The sequence below is a fragment of the Hipposideros armiger genome, unplaced genomic scaffold (genome assembly GCF_001890085.2).
Source record: "Hipposideros armiger isolate ML-2016 unplaced genomic scaffold, ASM189008v1 scaffold_558, whole genome shotgun sequence".
Taxonomy (NCBI): Eukaryota; Metazoa; Chordata; class Mammalia; order Chiroptera; family Hipposideridae; genus Hipposideros; species Hipposideros armiger.
In genome coordinates, this window is record NW_017731908.1 from 1041401 (window position 1) to 1061126 (window position 19726).

General features: G+C 34.9%; 1 protein-coding gene across 1 annotated transcript in view; it reads right to left on the bottom strand.

Annotated features, from left to right (window-relative positions):
- The window catches only part of SMC2 (structural maintenance of chromosomes 2), a 53431-nt gene that overhangs the window by 12080 nt on the left and 21625 nt on the right, over positions 1-19726 (bottom strand). Inside the window, exons 13-19 of the mRNA XM_019623692.1 lie at positions 17337-17541; positions 15361-15496; positions 12913-13037; positions 8303-8496; positions 7186-7329; positions 3381-3575; positions 1332-1532 (exon numbers count right to left, since the gene is read on the bottom strand). Coding sequence (XP_019479237.1) covers positions 1332-1532; positions 3381-3575; positions 7186-7329; positions 8303-8496; positions 12913-13037; positions 15361-15496; positions 17337-17541 — 1200 coding nt within the window. The remainder of the gene's footprint in view (positions 1-1331; positions 1533-3380; positions 3576-7185; positions 7330-8302; positions 8497-12912; positions 13038-15360; positions 15497-17336; positions 17542-19726) is intronic.

The following is a 19726-nucleotide window of genomic DNA, read 5'->3' on the forward strand; positions in this document are numbered from 1 at the left end:
GTTCCTAAAAAATCCTAACACATTTTCCCTAAAGCCTCACATTTCAAGGAGGCCTCAAACTATCCCTTAAAAACTCCAGCCAGTCCTGCTAGTTTCGTCGCTGTCTCTATCCTTTATGGCCAAGCTCCAAAAACCTCCTCTCCACATTTTTATCTTATTCCTTGCAGAATTCCATGTAGTAGTTTCTTATGTGGACAGACACAAAATACAACAAAACACAAAACAATAGCCAATTTGTTTATCAATAATAAGAGCTTTCCTTTCTGATAAGAAGATGGGAGTTGGTGAATTCCTTTTTAAAAAATATTAGACTCAGTTATTATTATCTAATCAAAGCAAACAAGTAAAAGTGAACAAGTTTCATGATGTTAAAGCAGCTCAAATTCAGACCAATGGTTTCCTCCCACAAATATGCTACCCATTGCCAGGTTGTAATGGAGAAATGAAAACCAGCAGGAACATTTTACAGAGCAATCACAACAAGTGCATTAGTAGCCTGTTTGGTGTTTAACATGATCTAGATTCTTTGTAGATACTAATGTCAATGACAGTTTAAAAAAAACCCATTACAGCAAAATTTCTTAAAAATAATCCAGCTCATCCTAAGTATTATTACTTTTACAATCTCTCACTAACTCTATTATGCAAATTCAAACAGAATTTTGCAGAATTCAAGAAAGTATAGGGCATATTACTCTGACTGCTAATTCCTGTGGGGCCGTCAAGAATAGGGATTGCTTTGCCCTCTGGATTTCTCTAGTGATGTGGCAGACTTATAAAGTTTTGTCAGGGTAGGGGAGATGGATAACAGTATACAGTAACCGAGGGCACTAAAACAGAGAAGATGCTGCTGGTTTTAGAGACCAGTAAAGCAGTGGTTATGTATGTAACAATTGCAGTGATTACTTATCCAATGGCTCCAGTATACACTCGAGTTAAAAGGAAACAGTAGTTATGGGTAGATTGGTGAGGTGGCGGTGCACCTTAATTTTCATAGCCTTTCAAGGTAAGTGAAAGAAATGATGGCAATGTGAGGAGTTAACATGATCAAGTGCTGTTTTTATTTATATCAAGAATAAGAGTAGAACATGTTTATAACAAAGGGCAAAACAAGCAGAAAAGTCATTCAAGGTATAACAGAACATATAAACAACTGATGATGCAAAAAGAATGAAATAAAACAAAGAATAGAAAAGGGAGAACAGGAAAACAGAAAGCAAGCAAGTATCAAGGCCATTGAGCAAAAGGTGATCCTAATATTCCCTTAGGGTCATACAGAGCCATCGATGTATGTTCTAAGGTGGTGAGGTGCTCCAAGGAAAAGGACTCACCCGCTCCTCAGCTTCTGTCAGTACATTCATGGCTCTCATGTTGACATTTCTTCCTAGTTTTTCCTTCATTTCTTGCAACTTCTGAAGTCTCTGACCAGCTTCTTTTGGGTTGTTAGTTTTGAAATCATAGGCGCTATTTGGTAGCCCAAAGAGGTGTTTCTCTGCATTAATCCAGTCATAATCTTTCAACATTTTGGATACCTAGCCACGTACGATAAAAAAAGGATGTATCATTGCTTATAATTTTACATTTAAAAACAAGTTTCTTAAACATTTACTGTTAAATCAAACACTTTGGAGAAAAACCCCACAATGACTCATTTGAAAAAATGAGGTTCACTGTTGACAGTAAAGCTAAGTATTAATATTTTTACCTGATGGATAGGCTCAAGGAACAAGAGATTATATACAGGTACTCCTACTACTAAAGCATTAGAAGAAAGACAATTCAGACGAATTTTTACAACATCTATGTAGAGTATCTCCATTAGAATAAAACATAAGTCAGATGAGCTTCCTTCAGAGTTTACCAAATTCAATCTATTGCTTCAAAAAACAACTTGTGAAAATTAAAATTCTTATAGGAATACTTAACTCATAGATTTGGTAAAACTGTGGAAATTGAATCCTCACTGATATAATTTGGAAAAGAATTATTAGGTAAGTAAAAAACTCCTGAACATTGATTCCACGCCTGTCACCTTCTTTTGACAAGGCACAGTAAAACACTTGTTCATTTAAAAAATTAAATTATAAATAAAAAGAAATTAAATTGTAATGCTTAAGGAAGACTTTCATCTACTAGAATTGTTGAAGGTGGTTCTGACTGGTAGAGCCTAGTCCTTGTTAGTTTATCCTTATTAATTCCCTGCGTATGGTCTCACCTCTTGGCTCCAAAGTAAAACGATCATTTCTGGTCTATCCTCCCTGCTGATCCATAAGCTCTATGAAGGTATTTTGTGTACATGTTCCTCATCTTTGTACCTTTAGTTGCTGGCACAGTATCTGATGCTAGCTGGTATGCACCAAGTATTTGATAAAGCATATATTCCAATCTTTGGCTTCTTAGCAGTTCCACTTCCACTTGCAAATCCCTTTCTTTACTCTCTTAACTGTGAATAAAATCCCCTAGCAATCACCAATATTAGTAATATTAGCCTTGGTCATATTTCAGTGAATCCACTAATACTAGACGAATAGGCTAATGAGAAATCAATACTAGTAAAATATTAGGATATTATGTGGCCATAAAAAAATGTTCTTTAAAACAAGTAATGAACCTTAACATGGCTCTTTCAGAGGGTAGAGAGGCTGGTCTCTATGCTCTGATCTTTTTGAAGTTAAATGTCTTGTACTTTTATGATGCTAAAAAAAGTTTAAAAGACACCAAATTGTTACACACCTGTTAGAAAACATAATAAGTAAATTATTAAGACCACATGGATGTAGCCTCTTAACCAAGCAGTGAATTTCTGCAAAAGGATGTTATTTTTTTTTAAAGTACTTAAGGAACTGTGATACACAAAAAGAAGAAACTTTAAGAGTGATCAAAAAACTGTGATGAGCTAAAAAAGATAACTTCTTGATAAAACATCAGATTTCAAATGAGGCTGCAAAAATTGACTATACCAATCCTTATAAGAACACCCAGAGCCAATTAAGTTTAGAAGATGCCTCTATGTATATATTTCTTTAAATTCAATTTGAAATAAGGTGAAGAAAATACATTATTACTACTATTACATTAGCAATAGTTCTATGAACATTGGGGAGAAAAAACAGTCACTTCCATGGGAGACCACTAAATATTTGGTAAAAACATCTTGTAGATGGGAATGAATACCTGAAATTAAATTTGAAGACAAAACATTTGTGCCATTTGGTGAAAATAAGCATTGCTGAGAAGCAGTTAACATAGATGTAAAGCCTCAAAATTATGTTACACAGTAGTTTTGCCATTTATACTGAGTTCTTCATCTAGCAGTTCATCGAAATACTTCAACCCAGAAGCAAAAATATGATTACGGGTAAAAATGAACACAAACATGCCTTTGCAGCAGCATCTTCAGTTTCCCGTTTATGTTTGCTGATTTTGTGGTCCAGTTCCTTAATTTTAAGCTGAGAGTCATTGTTTTGTTCCTTATATTTCGCCACTTCTGCATATTTAGCTTTAATTACATTGTCTTGGGCTGTTATCACTTCTTTTTGCTTGGTCAACTCTTCTAGAGCTTTATTTAATGACTCCTGAAACAAACACGTGTAATTAGAAGACAATAGGTAACAAGGTAATAATGAGATATTTTTAGTTTACTAAAAGATCATCCAACAGACTTCTGGGCAGGATGGCAATCTGATTACAGGCAGATGGTCACCTAACCCTCTAATTTTATGTCCAGTTTAAAATGACTAATGGATTTATACATGAGAAAACCTGAATTACCACTAGAATAAAAGGATGGGATAGTGTTCCTGCTGGAAGCAACCAAGTTTTTGCTGAATACAAAGTGGTTGGGATTAAGTGGAGGGAAGAGAAGCTACTGGAATCTGACCTATGAGGTTTCTCAGAAAAGTGGCATTTATGGGTACTTAGTTAATAAGGAGATCATTTGACAGACCTCCAGATGACATCAAGAGGGGCAGCGAACAGAGGGAGATGTCAGGTAGGCTGGCATCTGTTCCTTTTCCATTCTGTAGATGTGAAGCCATATAGGCTTTATCAGTAGCAATGGAAAGTCATAGTGTTTGGTTCTAGCACGGGGGTCAAAACAGAAATGGAAAAGGAGAGATTTTTCTGAGGAAACAGATCTGTGGCACAGAGAGAAACTGCTTGCTCTGAATTGTACTCAACCTCCAAAGTGGTCATTACAACTGGAATTCAGTCTAACACCAGTCCCCGCCCCGCACCATGCAGAAAACCCCCCAAAACCCTCTGCTTCATCCTAGATCTTAAAAGAACTCACACAAATGTCTAAAAACAAACAAACAAAAAAACTAGCTCAACTTGTATTCAGGTGGCAGAAAACAAAGAAGTATGACAATGTGATTGTTAAGAGATTCTGAAGAAGAATGGTTCTCTGTGATTAAAAACACCTGTAAAAATTTCGGAGGTTTTTTTGGCACGCTCTTTACAAAACAAGGTAATTTTGAATAATAAAGACTACTTGACATTTTGGTTAGGTTACTGAATGTGCCTGAAGTGCTTTAATTTCCTTCTAATGTTTAATTTGTGTCATTAGAGGGCTTTTGCAGAAGGAAGATGAATCATTGCATTCATCTCAAAGACCCAGAGATATTTTAGCTTTTTAAAATGTCTGAAAAACAAGAAAAGAAATAGAAAAATACTCTGGTGACATTAACCAAAGAAAAACAGACAAAGGTTTATTAACTAACACTGTAATTGACAAAAACATATTTATGAAAAAGATTCTCTCATGCCTAGATGTTAAAAAGATTGCATTGCAGGTGTGACTGTTTCAATCTTTTTTTAAAAAAAATCTTTTTTAGAAAGATAGGGAAGAAAAAAAAAACCATAGGAAATCTGTCACTTAAGATTGAGCAGAAACAATATTTTAGTTTTATTTGATTGAAGCTAATTAGTAGGCAATTTCTTTTCTTAGCTACTAGGAGTGTTCTTTGCAAATCTTATCAGTACAGAGAAATAATTTAGAATGTAGAACCTGGAAGAACAGCCTTTAAAAGCTAAGTAATCCATTTCACAGTTTTCAATAAAGAGAAATGGATACCCTCTTATAGAAACAGGTACGTGTTTTGATTTTATCTTTATTTAGATCAAGGGAAGAGTGGCTTATTTTCACACTTCTCTTTAGAAACACAGTATCTCATTTTTAAAAATTCTATATCATGATGTTCACGAAACAGTAGAAAATACGGAGGAATGAGATAAAAACTAACTGATTAAAAGACAACAAATCTATTTGTTTGCCTTGTTCATTTGTTGCTGCTTTCAGTTTTATATCCCACATGAATGAAGTCCTATGGTTCTCTATTTTTTTCTGCCTGACTTATTTTGCTTAGCATGATAACTTCAAGATCCATCCATATTGTTGCAAAAAGCAGTATTTCATCTTTTCTTATGGCCGAGCTCATAGACGCAGACAACAGTTTAGTGGTTACCAGAGGGTAAGGGGATTGAGGGGGAGGTGGTAGAAGAGGGTAAAGGGGGTCAATTATATGATGATAAAAGGAGAACAGACTCTGGGTGGTGAACACCCAATATATAGATGATGTAGTGTAGAATTGTACTCTTGAAACCTATACAATTTTACTAACCAATGTCACTCCAATAAATTTAATAAAAATAAGAAAAAGACAACAAATAAGAAGAAAAAAAAATGTTTTTAAAAACTAAAATTTACTTTAAGTTTTCTATAGTTTCTATTTTGCCTTCAATCAGTAACACAAAGCTGAAAAGCATTTGTATCCCTTATGTTAAAAAAAATTTTAAAAATCATTTTGCTGTTGATTTGATAAATGTGTTAAGAACAGAAAACTTGAATTTAACCACGAATAGAATCAAGAGTAAAGACCTACTTTCCAAAACACTTCTAAATACGATAAAATGTAGAAGTAGATGACAAAAGCAAGGCAAAAACACTTTACTACGATGTAGGTAAAGGAATGCATACCCCCGTTAAAGCTGTATACATTTTGTTAACATGAAAAACAGTGTCAATAGCAACATGACAGAAAACTTACAAAATATCACAAAAGTATGTACACTGTATACATGGTTACTATAATACTGTATTGCATATTTAAAAGTTGCTAAGAAAGTAATCTTAAAAGTTCTCACCACAAGAAAAAAAATTAACTATGTATAGTGTCAGGTGTTAACTAGATTTATTGTGATCATTTCACAATATATACAAATATTGAATCATTATGTTGTATACCTGAAACTAAGATTGTTAATTATACCTTTATTTTTAAAAAGAGTAGAAATAACATGAAACAAAACAGAATTCAAAGTCAAAATCACGGAAAGGGACAAGACGGTTATCAAATATTAATGAGAGAAAATGTAACAGTATCTTCAGAACATATGAAACCCCCTGGCCCCAAATCCACCCTTCACTGGCCTGCTTCTGATATTGCAACATTTCTCCCTTACCGCCTACAATGATATGAAGCCTCAGTAAAGGATGCTGTAGGGGCACTATAGAAAGAAGGGGCTTTCAATTCCTGGTTCTGGTGTGCTTTTCTCAAGTGCAAGCTTGTCATGTGCAAGGGCTAGCAGCTTGCATGGTTTCCACTGACATCCCAGCGGGGGCTTCGCAGCATGTTCACAGGCTAGGCACCTCCCCATAGCCAGTTACCCTGGCATCCAAGAAAGCTATTTCCCAGCAAGTGTGGCCTGTGGGCACTCTCTAGATGGCTTCCCCTGGCACTCCAAATATCATCAGTGGGCCACAATTAACGTCTTCTCCAACTAAATCTGGCTCTCAGCCCTGCAGGTAGAATGGGGCTCTTTTCCAGATTTGTTCATTCCATGGTGCACAGCTTCAGCCCTATGGGTCATGGCTGTTCCCTGTACTTGTTGGTCCTATAGAGTTCTCTTTGCCCATTAGTGATCAGTCCCACTTCATTCCAACCTCTATTATAAATAAGAATTTTTTATTTAAAATTTACCTGTTCAAATTACTGTGTAGTTTTATCATCTGAATAGATCGGACTAAAATAATTAGTAGTATTACTTCAGGACTCCTGGATCGTTTTTGCCTCTCATCACGAAAAAGTGAGGAGCCTGAGACCTCTAAAGTAAAATATCTTCAAGGCTACGCTTCATAAGTAGAGTAACATTTGCAATTTCTCCAATATAGTAAGTAACTCTCACCTTAGTTTGAGCCACCTCAGCTGCCATCACTTCAATCTGACCTTCATAGGATTTGATAGCTTCGTTTACTGCTTCAAGCTGTTGCTCACAGGATGCATGTTCTCTCTTGAGCTCTTCCAGCTCCAGAGTGATGGCTTCAACTTCCTATAAGAAACACAGTATCTGGTCAGTAAGAAGCTCATGCAGGTAAGACCCCCAGCTTAGTTATTCAACTACCAAAAACACATATAAGCTACTTCTCCAGAAGATAGGAGGGCAAAGGAAATTATTTATTTTCCTATACTTAAAAAAATGATGACAAATAAATGTACAATATTTATGGGTTCAAAGAACTTTGCACAAACGATTTCTTTTATTATTTTATTGCTATAGAGAAAAACAGTACAGAATTCTACGTGACAGGTAAACTAAGCAGAGGTAAAGCCTTTTCTAAACATACATAATTATTCAATGTCAAAAAATTAAGTTTCTATATTTTCTTCTCTATTATAGGCTTTAGTTCATTGGAAAACACTTTGTGCAGCTAAATGACAGAATCACAAGAAAAAAACAACTATGAAGAAAAGTAGATTTATGTGAAGTTGTATGGAACAGTGATTCAGAGAGTAGCTAGGTTCAGAAAAACCTAGGTTCAATTTCCAGCTGTGGTACCAGGCAAACGATATAATCTGATTATCACTAGTCTACAACTGAATGGCACTTCATAAATATAACATGCTTTGCCCTACATCATTCTTTCACAGTATACGTTCACATAAATGATCACCAAATAGACATATCAACACTGAATCTCTGATATGACATGGTTCTACCACATATTACAAGTTCTGGTGCATTCTAGAATGAAGCATTTACCAAAAGGCAACTTTCTTTGCTCTTTGTCTAAAATTAGCAAGCCAATGTTAACTAACACAATTATGTAACACTAAATTACAGGGTTTTCAGAGAAGACTATATTTTAATTTGACTTATGTGTAATTTATTTCCTGAAAAAGCACACCTTGCCTTTAGATTTCTATGATAAATACTGATGAGTAAGGGCAACCAATGATGCTCTACCACCTCATCTCTATGTTGATATTGAAGGGCTGGCTCTGTTTCAAGAAAGGTTATTTACCTGTTGTTTTTCTTTCATTTTCTTGCTGGAAGCATCTGCTTTTGTTTTGGCACAATCAAGTTTCTTCTGAGCATCCTTCAGTTCTTTCTCTCTTTCAGCTTCTGCATTTTTCATTTTGTTCTCCAATACTTCATATTTTTCTTCTGCTTTGTTTTGAATTTCCTTGGTATTTTTTAAGGTCTCCTCACTTTCCTCTGCATCATAAAGTAGGCAAATGTAGCTAAATGAAGCCCCCCAACTTATTAACAGTTACAGATAATGGCTTACAAATTCAATTTTAATAGAAGAAATGGTCTGGAAAGTTAGAGGCTAGAGTTTTAAAAAAATTAACTGCTTCAATCTTATTCTAGAAATGGTATGCTGAAACACAGATCCTGCCTAAGAGCCATACTTGAATTATCTGAAGATCTGTAAGGAAATTACTTCCAATCATATGAAATTGAATAATATAAACTTTACTTACTTTAAACATGGTTTTGAAACAACTTATTAAAAAGATTACAGACCATCTTTTTAATATACCTGTATGCTTCCTAAAACCAGAAATGAGAGAATAACTATAGTATTTTTCCCTTTATTTTAGTTGGCAGAAAACTTGTAATTAATTTCACAGACAAACTTTCTTTGCTCATTTATTTTTATTCAAGGAAACTCTTATTAAAGAGAAATATTGTGAGAACATGTTTAAGATGAAGCATAGTAAAAATATTATCTCTAAATTTAAAAATAAAAAAATAAAAAGGTAAGATAGAATGAGCATGTTACTGTCACTGACATATACATACACTGTGTTAGATCCTAGGTAACATATAACCTTGGATGCCATGACCGCACGATTTCCTATACCTACTCTTCAGTGCAGAATATCATTGCAAGAAATCAAAAGAAAAAGAAAAAAATATACCTTGAAACAAATGAAAATCGAAATACAACATACCAAAATGTATGGGATGTGCAAAAAGGAACTCATAGTGATAATGCCTACATTAAGAAACAAGAAACAGCTCAAATAAATCACCTATGTTTTCACCTGAAAGAAGTAGAAAAAGAAGAATAAACAAAGCCTAAAGTTCGTAGAAGGAAGGAAAAACAAAGATCAGAGTGGAAATAAATTAGACTAAAAAGACAACAGATTTAAAATGTCAGTGAAACTAAGAGCTGGTTCTTTGAAAAGAAACAAAATTGACAAACCTGTAGCGTGACTCACCAAAACAAACAAAAAACCAAGTCTCAATTAAAATCAGAAAGGAAAGAGACGTTACAAATGATACCAAAGAAATATGAAAGATCATAGGGACCACTATAAGCAATTATACACCAACAAATTGGACAATCCATAAAAAATGGACAAATTCCTAGAAACATACCACCGATCAAGATGGAATCATGAAGAAACAGAAAACCTGAACAGACCAATTACTAGTAAAGAGATTGAATTGGTAATCAAAAACCTCTCAAAAAACAAAAGTCCAGGACCAGAGGACTTCACTGGTGAATTCTACTAAACATTCAAAAGAGGAATACCAATCCTTCTCAATCTCTTCAAAACTAATTTTATGAGGCCAGCATTCCCTGATACCAAAACCAGACAAGGATGCCACAAGAAAATTACTTGCCAATATCCCTGATGAACACAGATGCAAAAATCCTCAATAAATTATTAGCAAATCGAATTCCACAATACACTGAAAGGATCATACACCATGATCAAGTGGCATTTATTCTACATATGCAAGGATGGTTCAACATCTGCAAATCAATGTGATACACCACATTAACAATGTAGGATAAAAATCAGGATCTCCATAGGTACAGAAAAAGCATCAGACAAAATTCAACATCCATTTATGATAAAACTCAATAAAGTGGGTATACAGGGAACACACCACAATGTAATAAAGCCCATATATGACAAGCTCATAGCTAACATCACATTCAACAGTGAAAAAACTGAAAGCTTTTCCTCTAAGATCAGGAACAAGACAAGGGTGCCCACTCTAGCCACTTTTAATCAACATAGTATTGGAATCCTAGCCAGAGCAATTAGGTAAGAAAAAGAAAGAAATAACATGCATCCAAATTGGAAAAGAAATAAAACTGTCACTATTTGCAGGTGACATGATATTATATACAAAAAACCCTAAAGTTTCCACCAAAAATAACCTGTTAGAACTAATAAATGAATTCATTAAAGTTGCAGGATACAAAATCAATATACTAAAATCTGTTATGTTTCTATATACTAATAACAAGCTATCAGAAAGAGAAATTAAGAAAATAATTCCATTTATAATTGCACAAAAAAGAATAAAATACCCAGGAATAAATTTAACCAGGGAGTAGAAAGACTTGTACACTGAAAACTATGACATTGATAAAGGAAACTGAAGAGGACACAAATAAATGGAAAGATATTCCATGCTCATGGGATGAATTAATATGAAAATGTCCATACTCTAAATTCCAAAGACATTTTTCACAGGTCTAGAACAAATAATTCTAAAATTAGTATAGAACCACAAAAGACCCAGAATAGCCAAAGAAATCTTGACAAGAACAAAGCTGGAGGTATCGCACTTCCTGATTTCAAACGATACTACAAAGCTATAATGATCAAAACACTATGGTACGGGCATAAAAACAAACACATGGATCAATGGAACAGGACAGAGAACCCACATGTTAACGCACACAAAAATGTAAAATACTTTATGTGAAAGGTGCCAAGAATACACTATGGAGAAAAGACTGTCTCTTCAAAATATGGTGCTAGGAAAATGACACAAACAAAAGAATAAAACTGGACCACTACCTTACCTTATCCCATACACAAAAATTAACTCAAAATGGATTATCATAAAACTCCTAGAAAAAAGAGGCAATAAGCTACATGACATCTGTGTTCATGATGATTTTTTGGATTTGATGCCAAAAGCAAATGCAACACAAGGAAAACTCAACACATGGAACTACAAATTAAAAAACTTCCGCACAACAAAGGAAAGCACACCATTAACAAAATGAAAAAACCTACTGAATGAGAGAAAATATTTGTAAACATTTATCTGAATAAAGGGTTAATACCTAAAACAGATAAAGAACTCATACATGCATACATGTATCTGATAAGGGGTTAATATCTACAACATACAAAGAACTCATACAACTCAAAAGGAAAAAAATCAATTAAAAAAATGGACAGAGGGTCTGAATATAGACATTTTTCCACAGAAGGCATAGATGGCCAACAGTTACATGAAAAGACTGTAAACATCACCAATCACTGGGGAAATCCAAATTAGAACCACAATAAGAAATAATGTGATGCCTGTTACAATGGCTATCATGAATAAGTCAAGCAATAAGTGTTAGTAAGGACGTGGAGAAAGGGGAGCCCTTGAGCACTGTTGTTGGCAATGTACATTGGTACAGCCTCTATGGAAAACAGTACGAATGTTCCTGAAAAAATTAAAAATCTCACTACCATATGATCCAGTAATTCCATTTCTGGGTAATCATCTGAAGAAAACAAAACATGAACTCAAATATATATGCAACCCCCCAACATGTTCACTGCTGCATTATTTAGAATAGCTAAGATATGGACACAACTAAAATGATCACCCATGGATGAATGGATAAATTTGACACACACACACACACACACACACACACACACACACACACACACACACACACACACAAATAGTCTTCAGCCATAAAAAAAAAAAGGAAGTCTTGATATTTGTGACAATACAGATGGACCTTGCGGGCATCATGCAAATGAAACATATTATAAAGACAAATACCATGATCTCACTCATAGGTGGGATCTTAACAACGACAAAATCCAAGCACACAGACACAGGGAACAGATTGATAATTGTTAAGAGGCAGGGGATAGAGTGGCAAACAAAATGGGAGAATTATTAATTGTAAAAAAAGAAGAAAAAAGAATAAAAACATTATTGGGGAAATAGGTGTGTGGATACTGTCCCAAAGGGCGAGAAAATTTAAAACTGCCATATACAATTAAATTCTGATTAAAAGTGTAAAAAAGGTTCTTAAAATTAGGGAAAGAGATACCTATACATTGAATTATACAGAAAATTTTTTATGTCTAATGTAACAAAAATACTAAACATAAATAAGGTTAAAAGATAAGCACAGAAGCCAAGAATATTAATAATGCATATAACCTCCAAGAAATCATACATGAGAACAGAAATAAATTATGAGCAACCCAACAGAACACTGGGGAAAAAAATAAATAAAAAATTGAAAAGCAGAAACCTTCCAAGGAACATACAAAAGAAGAACTCAAACTTCACCAGCAATGAGGGAAATGCAAATTTAAATACTAATGAACAACCTGTTCACAACAATCACATTGGAGAATTTTAAGTCTGGAAAGGAATGGATTTGGAGAAATGAGAACTTTCACATGACACTGGTGGAAATGTACACTGCTATAAACGGACAGAACTTTGGCAATGTGTTAATAATTACAATAAGTATTAAAGATAATTCAAATAAATACATAATAAAGATCGAAATATCTAAAGTAAGGTTATCAGAAACAGATTAGGCACAGAATGGTTTTATCTTACCAATGGTTTTTTTAAGAGCATCTAATTCTTCTTGTTGCTTGTGATATGAGCTTTGCTGGAGCTTGGTTTGTAATAAATCTGCCTCCTCACTTTTCATCTCTAACTGCTGTTTTATTTGGTGATACCTTAAAGTTTATAACAAATGCACACAATTTTTCTGATGTTTGAGACATACATTCAAACTAGTATTTTAACTTAAAAAAACAAAATGAAACAAAAAACAAAACTCGCATAGACTATAAGATGTTACTCATTACAAAAATAGTTTTGATGACTCTCACATTGCTGAGGCATCAATTAAATTTAAGTCTGATTTGGTCACTGAAGGTAAACAACTCTAAATGACCAAGACCGACAATAACTATTTATAGAAAGACCCTTAATTTTAGAAAACACTAAAAATTATCTTTGGTTTCCTTAAAAATAATCCCCCATACTGATCCTTACCAAGAGGAAAAACCTCACAAAAGTTCCCACCACAAAAATAGATTAATGTAACAGTTACATAAAATTTCAAGAATTTTGGTTATCTATTGATCTCCATTTTCAAATGTTAAAATAATATTCCCTACATTTCCTAATTAGACGATACTGAACAAAAATTTGCAATATACTTTTCTTGCAAACCCTGTAATTCTACCCCAGTTCTAGCTGCTTCAAGTTATTTCTTTGGAAGGTATTTAGCTAATTCAGCTCCTGTGAAATTTCAAGTTATTAATAAATTCACAAGGTAGCTTGTCACTAGAGATTCATGAGGTTTAAGAAAAAAGTATAAAACATAAATACTCCCTTGAGTATCTTGCCTGAGATTGCTTGACAGCAATTAAAACCATAATTTAACTTAGTCACTTTTTTCAATTTATTAAAAAAATGTAGAGTGTAAAAAAAAAAAAAAAGCTGTTCCTAAAATGGTCTATGAAAGAATGGCTTTAGGTGATACTTCCACTGTCATATTTTTCAAAATCCATTCCCTTTCCTTGACCTCAGTGCTACAATTAGTCCATAAGTAAATTCTGTAAAATTAACGATGCACTACTGCTGAACAAAGTTAACAGTTCTAAGCCAAATGTGACCACAAACCTCCACATATCTCAGAGAAATTCTGTTGTATTTTTCTCCCAGAAAAAGTTTATTCACTTTCTGGCTCATTTATGCTATTGAAGGTAAAATGCAGGTCTACATGTAATATGATGTTTGAAAATGGGCATTTCAATACAATTTATATGCTGGAATGCCTACATTGACTGATTATGACGATTTCTTCCACATACAGTATCGCAAAAAAGTCTTGGTATCATTCTAAAGTTTATTTAGGCTTTTTTAAATCTCTACTCATTATTGTGAATTCTGAGTAAAATATTTGATTTTAATTTTATTTCAGTTGCCATTTGCCAACTTCAGAGGGACTTGAAAAAATACAATTAAACTTTCAAACAATGTCCTTCGTAAGATTGTGGCTTTAAAGTCCTGAAGCTTTTAAAGCAATAAGGGCTCTTCTCCAGGATAATCACATGTGGAGTTCACTCACATCAGCACTGTCTCAGTGACGCTTTCCCTGGCCACCCAATCGGAAACTTCAACATCTCTTTGCCCTGGATAGTTCAGATCTACTTGACTGTTTTACTAGTAGCTTCTTAAAACTTAGCATTATCTAACATGTTTTACCAATTTACTTTCTTTATTGTCTGTTTCCCCAACTATATATATGAAAACAAGATGAAGGAAGAGATTTATCTGTTTAATTCATTACTGTATTCCCAGCTCCTATAAGAGTATTTGGCACATAGGAGGACTCACTCAATAGTGAATAATGTTAAGTGAGATTAAACAGCATGAGTCCAATTTTGAAAATATAAACACATGCATATATATACCTGTATCATACACAAACTGAAGTAATGGTGAAAACTACACATACATACCTCTATCTACACCCCAGAAGAAACTGTAGGAAAATACTTTTAATTTTAGTAGTGACTTTCTGACATGAACTTGTTTACCATCTACATAGGCAACCCTGTGAACTTCAGTATCTACCGGAGTACGGCAGCCATAATGCTGCTAACATTAATGTAGACTGATCAATGTGATACTGTATCAATTCATTTCAAGTTAAGGATTCAAGTATCTTCTGGTATCAACCTCCAGAGTATCCATGGGTTTCCCCATCAATCCCTGCAGAGTCTCTCTCAACAGGGAAAGGGGACCATTTGGCTGATTTTTTTCCCTTCCTTTTGTTTAATTAGCTTTCCCTAATTTTTTATAACAAAGACACTATTTTTATGAATAAATAATTGAAACAAGTTATCAATTCACAATTTCTTCAACTAAAACCAAGGATATTATGAAAAAAGTCAGAATTTGTAATTCTTTAAATAAAAGTAAATTTTCTTTCATGCAAATCTTTGACCAAAAAGAAAACACAGCTTAAGGCAACATAAGTCTTACTTTTCGGCAGTGTTTTTAAGACCTGCTAATTCTTCTTCTAGAGCCCGTAGCTCATTCTCCTTGATTCTCAGCTCATCTTGAACATCTTTGAGTTCTTGAAACTTGGTTAAAATAGAAGCTGCCTGGGATCGAGCACCTGATAGAAGCAAGTTGAAACAGGCCTTGAACAATATATTACCACATATTTAGTAAACTATGAAGTTTTCTAACAGAATTATGCTTGAAATAATTCAATAGCGTATGTTTACAGTGCGCTTATGAGGGTACAGAATTCATTTCATCATTTGGATCTTAGGATATACCACTTGATAAGAAATACTTCTAAGTAGATGTGGTGGATTATTTATTCAAAATAATCACTGCCCCTGCCTACTGGGCCCATCTTTCCCAGGCCCATTTCCTCTCCACTAACATCAGGCTTAGCCATGTCATTTGTTCTGGCCAATGAAATGAAAAACATGCCTCTGCCGGAAGTAAGCCTTAAGAGGCTGCACATAACTCACCATTACCCCTCACCCCCTGCCCATTTTTCCTTCAACCTGGGTCCCAGAAAGAGAAGAGCACGTAATAGAGACAACAAGACCTATAGTTAACGTAGCATAATTATGAAATAAACTTGCTGTAAGCCACTGAGATTTGGGGGCTGTTTGTTACCACATCATAGCCTTATCTGAGTTCTGATATAGAAGAGTAAATTGGTTTCACCTTACAACTAACTATAATTATCTGGCAGTAACAGGCTGAGGTGTTCTATTTCTCAATCCCAGAAAACTATAGGTTTGATGGGAGAATATGAAAGTTGATTAGCAGTGCTATTATGAGCACTCTGTTAATATGATACGGGGTTACATATTTGCCATCCCTTAGGTAGGAACTTCAAGAACATGCAAATCAATGATATCTAAAGTTTCTTTTGTTTTAGCTAATTAAAAATATTTGGTCTTCTTCCAATTGCAGATGCTAGTCATCTTATTGTGTACTGGGGGACTTGCTACTTGATCATGGAATTAGTTTTGTTGACTATTGTTTTCTTGGCCTAGAAAGAAATTAAGTCATGTGATATCTTAAGAGCAGTTATACAGTTTCTTGGTTTGGTTAAAAGCACATGCTGAAATTAGACTGCCTGAAGTCAAATCCTGAGTTTGCCACTTACCAGCAAATTATTTAAGGGCTCTGTACCTTACTGTCTACAACTGTTATTTTGGAGATGATAGTAATATGCCTACCTCATAGTTGCTGTAAGGATTAAATGAGTTAATTATTTAAAGCTCTCAGAATAGGGCTTTAGAGAATGACAGAAATGTTCTATATCTGCTTTGTCCAGTTACCCATTAACCATTGGGATGACTGAGTCCTTGAAATGTGACTAGTGCAACTGAGGAAATTATTTTAAATTTTATTTAATATTAATTTTAATTAAATGTAAAAAGCCACATGTGGCTAATGGCTACTGTTTTGGACAGCACAGTCTTACAACATTGTTGGATACACAGTAAGTACTATTCAGTGTTTATTATTACATGATCACTTGACATAGATCTGGAAACTCAGTGTGGCAAATATTACAACAGGAAGAATATGATCATTATCTAAGAATTCCTTTCTTAAGGCATTAAGACACCATTGCGAGCAGAATGAACTTTTGTTTTCCTGTCACTACAATATCCTGAGAGGGCAAAAAGCAAGAGAAAATAAACCAACAGGAATAGACTTACTTGAAATAAAGGCTATGGGACTGATTCCTAGACTAGGAGCTCCTTGAGGACTAGGACATTGTATACTCTCCTAATGTTACTAAGCAGCTGTCACATAAAAGGTATTCAAAAGAAAACCTAATCCACAGATTAGGAATAAAGCTCTTGATTAAGTCATTCCAACCCTATTATTTCCTGTTAAAAAAAAAAGCAAAAAAAAAAAAAAGCCCCGTACTATTTACCACACAGAAACGTGAGGGCAAAATGATAAAAAAAACCTACCTCCGCTCAATGTCCCATGAGGATCAAATACATCACCTCCTAGAGTTACAGTTCTAGTCATTATTCTTTTATCAAAGGCCACTTTTTTTGCATTATCCATATTGTCACAAATAAACGTTGTTCCAAAGACAAATTCCATTGCTTTCTGAAGTTCTGGTTTGTATTCAACCAGGGAAAGAGCCACATGAACATTGTTAGGGCCAACCTGTGGGAAAACAATGGATATGTCATAACATACACTACTCCTTTCCTTTCAAAAATTATTTTATAAAATAGTGAGAATTACTATAATAGAAATTTAGGTTAATACTTACCTAGCACTACAACTCTTTTTTTTTTAAAGATTTTATTGGGGAATTAGGGGAGGGGAACAGGAACAGACAAGTTGCTGTCCTTTTGTTCTTTAGTCTAGTTTTGTGGAGGACGTCGCTTCACTGGCCCATGTTGCTATTATCACTGTGCTCTTCCCAGGAGAGGTAGTCGCCTGCAGGCCAGTGGACGGCCACTCACGGCAGCTCATGCCTGCTGCCGGCCAGCCCCACTGCAGCCTACACTGTCGCCAGCGGCTCACGGCAGCCCAGCTCCAGGTCTAGCTGTTGTTCACCATCTTAGCTGTAGAGGGTGCAGCGTCACTGGTCCACATGTGGGATCTGAACCCAGGCCCTGCTGCTCAGAGCTGGTGTCCCAAGTCAGCTCTTAGCCAATGTGCCACTCGGCCAGCCTACAATTCTTTTTGAACTTTCTAAAATGCTATGGACAACTCCAGAGTTTTAGGAAAAAAAAAAACCAATTTCAAGTTTAAATGCTGAAAAAATCTCTTGCTAAGTAAAATAGCTAGCTAAAGTACCAGGCATCATGAGAGTTTCTATCAAGCAGAAGCCACTACCAAATTTCTCCAAAATGGACTATTTGGACACACTTTGTTAATTACAGTACAGCAATTGCTGGATCAACACTATCACATAAAATGTTTTGTTTCAATTACCAGTAATTTGGTTGTTCCAGTGAATACTTTTTCATTTAAATTAAACATGCTAGGACAGCCACTTGCCAGTTATAGAAATAAAACACAACTAATAATAAAGAGAGTAAAAAATCCCTCAGTCCTTTCTTTTGATCTGTCTCTTCTCAATCTGTTAATAGTGTCTACTACCTCTGCCCATCTTTTTAGAGCAACTAAGCATCCTTTATGAAGCTTAGCAGCAAAGTCAAAATGAAGGCACCTCTATGTAACGTATGTTCAGCATTGTCCCTTGACACAGCAGCTACCATTAAACGGGTCTGGCTAAGGGATCTGGATGGAAGTATTTTTACTGATACTTGAAATCTCAATTTACTTCTAACACTGGGATTGAAATAACTTCCAAAGCATTCAAAGTACTAACCAAAACTACCACCTTTCAATTACTGTTCACTCATCTTCCAGTTCCTGACAGTGTACAGATCGACACAACTATATTTTGAAATAATTGTCAGCGAAGGCTTCTCATTTCAACAAGTGCACTGCATATCCATTTAGTATCTTAATTATAAATGCATTGCTAGGTTTCATGGACCTGTCTTTTCAACTCATGCACTTGAAATGCCTGCTTAACACATTGTTTGCGGGAAACGAGTGAACTCGTATAGAGAAAAATGCCCGCAAACAATGTGTTAATAACAATCTAATAATTGCTGCTGGAATGTTATGTTTGGCTTCATGTTTTAACTCAATTTTATACAACCATAATAGCCTTTTAAATGAATTTCCTTGTACTCATCTGGCTTTTTAATAGTAGCCATACCCCTTCAGATCCACCTGAGCAGCTGACTGGGTATCAGTCGCCTGCCTCGTATGTCCACAGGCTAGAAGGCAATCTAGAAGAACTCTAATAGAGAAGCATTTCTGCAAGTCTGATGGATGCCTTCCATAATGGTTCCTGCTGTGGGAAGTTTAAGTGTGCCTGGCATGAAAAAAACTGAAGAATTCTGGTATTTATAAACTCTGTAATTCTAATTACTCAGAAATTAGAAATTTAATCCAGTCAAGTGCAACTTAATGACAGGGATATGATCTGTGAAATGTATCACTAGTTGATTCTGTCATGTGAACATATTAGGGTGTACATGCAAAATGTAGATGGTATAGCCTACTACACACCTAGGTTAGATGGTATAGCCTATAGATCTGTAGGGGAGGAAAAATCATTTTCCCCTTTTCCCTTCTGGGTTCTTGGCTTAGATATCCCTGCAATAAAATAACAGGAGAAAAACCAGAGTTTAAAAACCTCCTGTATACATGTGAGAATAGAGTAACTCCTCAAAATGGCTGAAGCCTCCACTTTAAGTACCATCTTCAGTGAAAGACAAAAGAAGGTGCTGGGTGAGGGAAGTCAGCTATGGCAGGTTAC